Consider the following 11,028-nt stretch of genomic DNA (forward strand, 5'->3'; position numbering starts at 1 on the left):
TTTCACAATGATAACCATTACTATTATCCATATGTTGTAAAGCGCTTTAGAGTAATTTTACAAATTATATAGTGCGCTATATAAATGTTGTATATTATTATTATTATAAGAGGACAACCCACGGACACTACAAAACAGGTCAGATACAACAAAAATTAGACAACCACTGACTATAACGAACAGGTCAGACAAAACATAAGAGGACAACCATGAACACTACCGAACAGGTGAGACACAACAAAACGGGACAACCACGATCACTACCAAACAGGTCAGATACACCAGTAATAGACAACCACTGACTATAACAAACAGGTCAGACAAAATATAAGAGGACAACCATGAGCACTACCAAACACTGTCTTTCAAGTATGTACTTAGACATGATTAACCTTACGTACAGTCACCTGGACGTTATCTACTGATAAGAATCAAGGTTACACATCAAGGTCATCTCATTAACTACAGTTTGCAATGGCGTACATAATGAAATTGCTTTGCGTTCTGCTTCTGTGCGGTAAGTATGACTTGTTCGTGTGGTCAGGGTTGAGACGGGAAGAACACATAGATTTTTAAATGTATCAGGTGATAATTTAACCACGTTATTGCCTAGTGTTGTCATGGTCAAGTGAATGTATAACGTAGGCGTGTTGACTTATCAAATCGGAAAGAATGTAAGCGTTGTACTAAGATCAAGTGAATGTCGTTCCGATTGGTTAATAATTCATATTTCGTATTAATAAAGGACAAAACTAGTAAATGTACACACAGAAAGGAGGAACACATATTGTATTACATAAATACTGTTAATGAAAGCTGAACACATTCTATGTTTGTGTCCATATTGGCCTGTAAGAAGAGACCATAACTGTTATTATCCACTTAAAAGAGCAACTAATATTGAAAAGCCATGCAGAATTTGGGATTTGCCATTGTGCCCTCTATATAGATACACAGAAAATACCACACATATTGTCTATTATAATCTTCTTATTGCATCGCAATATTGGAGATTTTTATATTTTCGCTCCTTTTCTAGCCTTTTCAAATGGGACGATTTTGACCTTCCTGTCATGAACTTTTCCTTTTTGATAATACCATTACCGTGTCCCCTACAACTGTATTTAAATTATTCTATTCGGATATGCTCCGAATATCACTTCCGTTATAGTCAGCAGGCTAGATAGAGATTCCAACCCTCTGACTTCAGATGTTACATTATCACTCTAACCAATTAAGTCACATGCCTTTAACAACGGAAGTCTCCTGGCCAAAATGTTTTTACAGCTATATCCGAAGGATATTATTAAAGTGGGAATTACTGTAATAGTGCTCTTTAACGCAGTAAAATGAACCCCGACCAGGGAACAGAATAGTGTTTCTACATATAATTTAGATTATCCCTTACAAAACTACCGAAAACGAATATAAAAATAGAAGATTGTCTTCGTGTTAGGTGTAAAATGCGTTCTTGTGTCATTTTATAAATAGCACAGTGAAATATTATGTCACATCCGCTCCTCAAGAGGCTTTGTTCTATTTTGAAACTTGTTATATAAACGCGAACATATATCAAGCACCATATTTCGGCATATATATCGCATCAGTAATAACCATACAGTTATCGTAAAATGAAATTCCTCAAACATTTAAAGCTGCCAATGCGTTAAAGCATGTAGAGGTATAACATATCCACTGTCTAAATCTGTAAACATACTTTATGCAATAAAAAGGTTCAGATGGACAACATCTCAAGCTACGTTTAGCAATTGAAAATATGGACATGTACTAATCCTAATAATTGCGGTGACCATGTAGTCCAAGTACGTTTCATAAATGGTCATGACGCTACACATCGAAAACGAGTAGCAATACATGCGTGACCACACACTAAACAAATATTACGAAAGTCACATTTGTCTCTCCCAATGACTTGTCCGACACGAAGGTGTCTATTCCTTCACGAAACCATAGAAATATTTGTATGTAATATACATGTACAATGTACCATACTATATATCTTGTAAGACCGAAATGATATAACAGTTTGGAAATAAGAATCAGTCTTCTCTTTGACACTTTCCTGGTTACTGCCGTAACACGGAGGCAAACTCTCATTGTCCGCCATGTTCCTCACCCGTTATATCTGAAATGTTGTTATCATTGTCTCACATCTGACATACCCTGGCAGGAAAAATATTTTATCAGTCCTTCCTGCATTCTCAACTTATCTGATAAGCAATATCATGTCTACTCTTTGATTCTTTAGCCCCTCAACATTTAACAATATAGGACGGTGACTTGCTTTCCACGGCGAACACATTTTTCAATGTTCGAATTTAACAGACAAACATGAGGGCAACGACGTGATAAACATAGGATAATAATCATAATGATAAAAACGTTATCGTGTTTTAATTGTTCTTTAACGAATGTTGAAATACAAAATATACAATATTGTTGCTTTCCACGGATTATGTTAGAACATTGCAGTCAGAGGAGAGGCACTGTTATGTGGCTATTCTCCAAGTGCAACAGTATGGAAATGTCTGCTGGTTTTGTTTTTGTGTGTTAATGATTTTTTTTATGTGGTTGGGTGGATATCGTTGTATGTGTCTCCTTGTGTAAGTGCAAATCTGATGCCAACTTAACCGTGTTACCTCACTGAAGTGCATTGCAGAAAGGAACCTACCAGCGTATTCGTCCTGGTAATATTTCCCTTATCATAAGTAATAATAATGATTGAAATGTTTCAGGATGCACACGTGCTTGTTTGGGCGGATGGAAAAAAGACGGGGATTATTGTTTCATGTTTAGTCATAACCAGGTCACGTGGAGTGAGGCTGAGGTAATACTCACCCCTATTTATGATAGGAGATATGTTTGATAACTATCGTAAACCACGTTTGATATATATATTTATCATATGATTACTAATAATAACACCGTTTTTGTATGTGTAATAAGTCTAAATTTTCCATAAGTTGATATCAGCCCGGGGGATATCACACCCCCTAAAAACGTGATATCACACCCCCCTCCCAGATTTCCGGATTTTGCCGCTTCCGCTTAATGCTGTCTACTTTTAATGTAAACAAACGAATTGTTGGCATGGAATAACTGCGGTTTCATAAGGGAAAAAAATATATGTTTTACAAAGCCCCAAATTTTAAAAACCATATCATTTTGTAGGAATTTGGGTATTTCTAAATATTGACTTTTTACGTATAATTGTTACTGTTTTGTTTATATACATCATTGTTTTTGTTACCATTTTTATGCATATAAATAAAATAAAGAAATATTTGTTTGTGTAAGTTTTTTTTTTTAAGGTAAAAAAAACATATGATAAAAAGTTTATGATATGACCATTTTGATATCACACCCCCAATCAGCACTCAAGTCCTAGTATCAGCCCTCGGGCCTTCGGCCCTCTGGCTGATATCAGGACTCTTGGGCTGATATGGGGTATGCTATCAAAATGGTCATATGATAATCGCTAAATATTACATGTAATGCATGCCAACACGGGCAAACACACAGGGTGATATTTTAGCCAGAGAGTATTAGACTAATAGTTAGTGCATGATAAGATAGCTTATGCGAATTCCTAATAAAATGTATTGATTAATGTATATGCTAATTGTATTGATTGTATAAATTGTATATCTATGTACTGTAAAGCGCTTTAGCGTAGCTTATTATAGCTAGACAGGGCGCTATATCAAATTTTGTATATGATTTTTATTATACAAATACTTAATATCTATATAAAAGATACAATTAATCAAATTATAGACATGACATGTTACTTAAAATTGGCATCCGGTGGAATTTTCATGTTTTTTTTTCTCTTTTTGCCAAAACTTTATTGCGACTTGCCGAATTCAGGCTTTAGCAGCATCTTAGATATCCAGTGTAGTATCTGCTTCAATGTATGCAGTGAAGCACAATGTCAGTTTAATTGGATTGCATTTAGAAGCACATTGTCAAATTTACAGTATATAGCCACCACCTGTCCAAGATAACGACGCAGTTTGTCCTGGTTTTCGATATGAGGACATAGCCTTACGTTCGTTTAACCTAGACTTATCACTCGTGTGTCGACGATAAAATAGAAGATGGTAACACGTCCGAAACATCTGGTCCCCGTTGCTTAGAGGTTGTTTGAGTTAAGCAGTGATAGGGGGTTTATCTATTTGAATTTAGAACATCTTACACCCTTTCACTGCTGTAGATATTTGTTTTCACAGATCAGATAAATGTTTTTTGAAGATGTATTTTTGCTTTGAACTTTTTTTTTTGTTATTGGCAAGTTATAATTGTTTTGCTTACTGCTATTTGAAGTAAACTGATTCACCTTTGGAAATTCATGATAAACTATTCAAACCTTTAAAAGTGAGAAGTTCAAATGGCTGAATGTGTTAACCAACGTTTGAGCAACCGGGCCTGGTCTAATTATCATTGTTCTCTTTCGACAGTCTCCATATAAACTATTTGTTTGTTCATTATTTGCCATAGTTATTTAAAATTTGAGTCGGATCGCAGGTCTAGTGATTTTTTGTTATTCCTATATTTTTTAGAGTATTTGCCAGCTTTTCGACAGTAAATTAGCAGAGCCACAAACAGCTGAAATGGATACATTTATTGGTAGCCAGGCTGTTAAGAACCGTACGTATTTTGGTAAAATTTTGATATATTAATTCGAGACTTTGACAAATATTTAAACAATGTAGTCTAAATATAATGAGCTTTTGTTGATAAAACCAACTTGCCCCTCACAATCTTTAAAGTATAATAATTATTCAATAATAATCATAATTTGTGGTTTTCGTTGTTGACATTGTGATGCTATACAGTGCATTCTTAAATACTTGTAAAATTATTGAGTGTATTGTGTATAAATAAAATAAGATGTGCTTTAAATTATTCAGAACGAAAGTACTGGTTGGGCGGAAGTGACATCATGCAGGAAGGCTATTGGAAATGGATGTCTACATTGGAACCCATGGTGTATACCCACTGGCATGCTCCAGATCCTAACAACGGTAACCAAGGAGAGGATTGTCTGCTTAATAACTGGTACGGTGCAGGGAGGTGGGCGGACGGGGAATGTGAATGGAAAGAATTCTACATCTGTCAAAGAATGTAAGTTATATCTTTTTAAAACAAAATACGATAGTACATAAACTATAATTTCTTGATATGTGATACTGATTAAATAGTTTATTGTAAGTTTGCTTTATGCGTTTTGTATATTTCAGAGATGATTCGGTATCTACTGGAGTGATTGGATAAAAGGAGAAAACTCAAAACTTATAAAATTGCCGTAACTCGAAAGAATACATTCCGAATAGCTGTTTATTTCTGTCTTTACTTTCTGTTTTATCGTTTGTATGACGTTGTGTTAGACAGACTGCGGACGTTTTCGGATGTTTATTATCAGGCAATAAAGAATAAGTAAAACGAAACGCTTTTTGTGAATTTTGTATTCCCGTTCGTTTATACTTTTTTAGCCAGAAGTGACGTAACATGTACTGATTTTAACCATCTAAGATATATAAACCGAATAATGATATGTTTAAATACATATGTATTGTCTTAACATAAGTTATAAGAAGGTGTTTTTTTTCCTATTATTTTATAAAACATATCTGATTTAGTTGGATTTCAAACCGAACCAAATATTTAAAATGAAGGCTTGTTTCCATCAGTACTAATCGAAAATAAGAGTGACTAAAGCACTAACCGACATAATCTCATCTAACGAAACTTCAAGATAACAGCCAAAAAGCTTTAATATTATCACATCATACACACCGATGTATTGCCAGCTGGGGCATTGTTAAGGGGAATTCTACACATTTCCATATTACACTTTCCTCCTTTGGATTTTCTGGAAAACCAGATACTCAACGTTTGTGTGATAAAAAAATAACACCTTCCAACTATGGAAGTGAGACAGAAAAATCTTCACCCTCGGAGTAATGTTCTTAACTGTCTGGCTCTGTGCAAAACCTATGGCTAGACATTAAATCATACTACCCCGAGGTTGGCCATTTGTTCTATCATTCCTAGCAGTTGGGGAATATGTACTGTGTTAGTTACCTACATCAAAAAAGACAGTCGACGCATGTCAATATTCTGAAAACGTCACTTTCTCGTCGTCATCAATCTTGCCACATAGCTCAAGCACATTTGATGATGGTGCGGTTCGGAAAGTACTAGATTAAATCATCAATCCACCTTCCCGGGTCGTATATGGCTGAGTCCATTATGGTCTACAGTGGTGAAAGGGTTAAAATCAAGTTGTGGTGAAAACTGAAAGATTTTACTTAGGCGTTCATTGAAATATATCGATAAGTAAATAAACAAATGAAGCAATGTATATTTTTCACATTATAATAAGACAGTTAAACTCTTCTCAACAAAATAAACATCGTTTTGTTTTGTCTTGGCGATCAGGGGTAGATCACATTCAGTAAATTCTTTAAATAGACGATGTTTTCACATCTACTTTATTTTGCAAACGCAATGCACGCCTCTTAAGATTGAACATGTTTAATGTGAAGGTAAAAGTTGCATGATATGTTGTTTCCATTATTTGGTACAGTAGCAGGTTGCAATCGGCGATATTAGTTTCGAGTAAATTTTACGGATCGAATAGAATTTAGGTAAAATATTGTTGATCGTAACCATCCGGAAGAATGTTTCACAACATATACACTTTTTTTTATTGTGTACCTGAATATGAGAAACGTTTTCGCAAGAAGAACGTCACCGTGATAGTTTTTTTTTTAAAGTAACGAAATTAGGTGAAAATCTTTAGAGCGCAACTTGAATTCATTTACCAAGTTGAAAAATTTAGAGGTTTCCCAGAATATATAGAGGTGTTAGTATCGTCAATACCTGTTACAGAAAACAACTTTTTCTATGTTACACGAGCAATGGTAATGTAAAAATAACTTGATAAAATCGTTTTTTTTTCTAAAGTGTGGAAGTTTTTTATTCTTATAATGCCCAGGTCTTTGCATCAGTTTTGTAATATGAAAAGGCAAAGCCTTAAAAGAGCGAAGCTTTTGTTAATCTCTGATATTTACTGATTCAGAATGAGATAAAACTGCTTTCAGAATGAGGCAAGATATAATTTATTTAAAGTCGGCTAGTCGAGGGATAACAATAAAACATAAACTCTTATGAGATTAAGACCGACATAACAATAGGGGAGATCGTGGCAAATTCGGCCCATTTTTATTAAAGTCCGTTCTGGGAAGTATGGCAGCACGTCCGTTTTTGAACATTATTTAATTTTCCATGTCGGATGATCGAATGGCCGAACAAGGCCCGCAATGTGATAAGTTCGGACAGACATTCGGGTATGTTCGGCCCCATTGAAATCAGCTTAATTATGACGTTATAAATCATGCAATGTCAGATTTTACCGCCAATTTTACGACTTTTTATGTGTTACAATGGCCGAACTTGCCACGGTATCATTTGCCGAAACTGTCCATGCCCAAATTGATATTTCAATAAATTCTTATCGTACAGCAATATGATAGTGAGTGCTTGGCTTTGCTTTTATGTATATCATTTGAAGCAAAAGTAAACAAATAGCAATTCCGTTTACAGAAAGTTCGCATAACTAGAAGTGAGATCATGATTTTCTTTCAACCCTCTCAAAAGTAATTTCCTCCTGTTTAGTAATTTTACATTAGAGTTTTCCTCGCCATATTTTCATGTGAATGCCCAGGCAACTAAACTGCTAAGATTTTTTGGATCTTTAAAGATGTAAATATTAGCTCAAAAACAAAAATATCAAGGGTGGCCGAACTTGCCCCGGTCTCCCGTTTGTAGATTTTTTGTATCGTTCGTTGATGATTGGTAAAAATGTAGTCACAATATATTTTTTGCATCAATGACGCCATTTTCAAAGCTAAAGTAGATATTTGTTCTTGTGCGTAACGTATATGATGGGTCGGTTGGCGCAGTGGATAGCGCGCTCGTCTTCACCAAGACGACCGGATTCAATTAAGCATTGAACTGTTTGTGTATGGTATTTATGATCTATTTGAATGACACAGCTTTGCAAGCAAACAACATAATGCGCGCTAGCCATACCATACAAAAACAGTTCAATACTTATATTGCCTCTGCCTCTTATGTTCTTTTTTAACTTTTAATTTATATTTCAAATTAAAAATGCCCGCCTTATCGACAGTCCACACAATTTCGTTCAATAGTTTGAACAGCGTATTGTCGCGTGCTGATTGGCAAACAAAGTAGTACTTTGAAATTTTAACAAACACTTCAATTTTATTCCATAATTCAGTATCAATATAATTGCGTATGATATGTCTATAGGGTGATTTAAGTTTATCAATAGAACTCTGAGCTGAAAGTAATATTTGAAATTGTTTCGATTTTTCCCCGGAACAAATTTCGCGCATGGACAAATACAGTGAACACCGTAAACCCATCCTTGCCCTCCACGAGTTATTTTTGGAAGTTAATTCGAACTTTTCTCTTTGCTCATTTTTTGAAGAATCCATTCGTTAATGCATTTGTTGATTGTATGGGAACCTGACAACAGTCGGTAGATTATATAACATCCTCGTTATTTGACATGTCGTCAGAAACTGAGGAATGGTGGATGCAAGACGCGTGAAAGATAGCGTTTGAAGTGAGTGATCTTACGACGGAGCACAGGTGCGTTACAAATGTCTGAAATGTTTATGTGTGCTGTGACTCATATCATTAGGTCTGTAACATATGTGTCAGTAGGTCTATATAATATGTGTATTTCAGACATTTGTAACGAACCCTGTCGATATCAGTGCAGTGTAACAGACGATATTTCTGATAAATTGCATGAGCGTTAAAATTATTTCCATTGCCGGCATTGGTGATATTAACCGATGTGCATTTTGTACGATATTGCAGACAATGGTCTTGTTTTCGTTGTAATAAAAGTGTTTCTTAATTTTATTTTGCACATAAATTTACAATGGCATTGTCAAATCTCACAATGCTCAGTGATATTTCAGCAGCCTTCATGTTTATTTATATTGGATATTGTTGTTCCGGTCAGTGTTGTATTAATACGCTAAGAATTGTGTCTCGTGATGCATGGTAATTAAAGTCCAATTAACGACACAGCTTCCAAAGAGGCTATATAGTGACAATGCCATGCAAATGTAAATATTCCCGGTTACCTGCCCGACCACGCGGGTTTTCTCCGGATACTCCGGCTTCCTCCCAAATTAAGAATTAAATCCTCTGCGTGCTTCCGTCAGGTCACTAATAGAATGATTGAAATACGGTGGGAAAAAACATGTAATTGCTATAGAAAAAAGTGCATATTACATATTTGACGATAAGTCTATAAAATAAAATGTATAGAGATGTTAGTAAAAAAAAAATGGAATGAAAAAAAAGAAAACATTGAAATACTTTAATGTAACTGAGATTGTCGTTATATCGATATTTAGAACTCCTGTTCCATCCTGAAACACCGGATTGAATTTCAAATTTTGTAACTGTCACTGAGGTTTAAAAGGTAATGATGTGAAATTGAATAAAACAGTTTCTGTCTGTAACTAGTTATACATCGGCATGCGTTGTGAAAAAGTAATACGTTGCTGAAAAAGGGCGTTGAACTCGGATTCGTTGTCTGGACAATTATGGTTGATTTCGAAATCAATTAATTATCCATTGTTTCTTTTATGAGTGGTGATGCATACATACACTATGTAAAGACTATAACCAGACTTTCAAACATTTTAATTATTTCGTTCATATTCTCAACAAATGGAAATCAAAAGCTGATGAAATTTTAGACGATGAAACATAATTGTACACGTTTACCTATTGGTTTAATGCGGCTCTTTTTGAAAAAAAATCTCCCGGTAGAAATATTAACAGATCCTGGTTGATGACACAAAGGATCTTCAGAAAAACATCCGCGTTTTTCCTTTTTGTGCCTGTGGCACAAACTGAAATTAAAAAGGCATGAAGCACAGACAAAGAGATAAATGCAACGGCCATCAGTTCTAAGATTTTCCGGTTATTTTTCATCCTTTCGGAAATAACCAATGAAGCCGATGGAGTGTGACGTGCTTGTGACGTCACAGTATGATAATCTCTGAACGACGTTTCATGCCTGCTTGTATCAAAACCTCTGTGACAGTTTTTTTTTTCACTCAGAATGTATATTTGTTTGTATCTAAATAAACAAGTAATAAAACATGGGTATTGTTTTCACTATATGAAGATGTTCACGTATGGGATGAAACACAGTTGTCTTTGCTTCCGGTTTCCCCACTGGACGTCTACTTCCGGACGAAAAAAAATTAAAGGCAGTGTGTAGAAAGGGGAAGCAACTCTGTTTACGCACGCATGTGTAACCATGTGTAACCATTTAAGAGCTTCGCTCGGGCGCCCTCGGCTTCCTACAGCTACGCTCTTATTAGGTTACACGTGGAATACAGTTGTTAAAAGAATGATTATCTAAATCATATTTTTCATTCATTCTTTTATTCGAGCTTTCTCCTTTTGCTGGTGGCTAGTAAAGCCCTATTTAAACAATCACACCAATGATCACTAATAATATAAAACATCTTAAACAGCTAAGTAACGATGCTGTTATATAGGAATGACACACCCTTTAAAAAATATAAAATCTCGAAAGTTATTGAGGAAAAAAATGAAAAATCAATAAATAACAAATGCAAGCTTCCGATACCCTGACCGATCCTAGTTTTTACCTCCACCCCTAACAGATTGTATCTCAATCAAACGCACTCAAGCCAGTGTGGAGATAACTAGTTCAACGGATGTAAACAAATGATGGACGAACAAACAAGGCAACTACTAATATACCACCTCTACTTAATTGGTAGGAATTTAAAACAAAATTCAAAACCCATTTACTTTTCAAAAGACCTGAAATATGTAGGGTTACTTTTGTTATGACTTGAATTACTATCCCCCCTCCCATTTTTTCCCGCTATTTCTTGAATACTCCCC

The 11,028-nt window shown here is 35.1% G+C and overlaps 1 protein-coding gene across 1 annotated transcript; it reads left to right on the plus strand.

The window, feature by feature from the left end:
* The first annotated feature begins 436 nt into the window (after window positions 1–436).
* On the plus strand, window positions 437–5,471 carry LOC110460527 (perlucin-like protein). Its single transcript, XM_021513488.1, has 5 exons — window positions 437–517; window positions 2,757–2,848; window positions 4,584–4,671; window positions 4,935–5,148; window positions 5,265–5,471. Exons 1-5 carry the CDS (start codon window positions 475–477, stop codon window positions 5,296–5,298), a joined length of 471 nt encoding a protein of 156 aa, XP_021369163.1. The 5' UTR covers window positions 437–474; the 3' UTR covers window positions 5,299–5,471.
* Window positions 5,472–11,028: the final 5,557 nt, after the last annotated feature.

Source organism: Mizuhopecten yessoensis, unplaced genomic scaffold, assembly GCF_002113885.1.
Source record: "Mizuhopecten yessoensis strain PY_sf001 unplaced genomic scaffold, ASM211388v2 scaffold10423, whole genome shotgun sequence".
In the NCBI taxonomy this organism is placed as follows: Eukaryota; Metazoa; Mollusca; class Bivalvia; order Pectinida; family Pectinidae; genus Mizuhopecten; species Mizuhopecten yessoensis.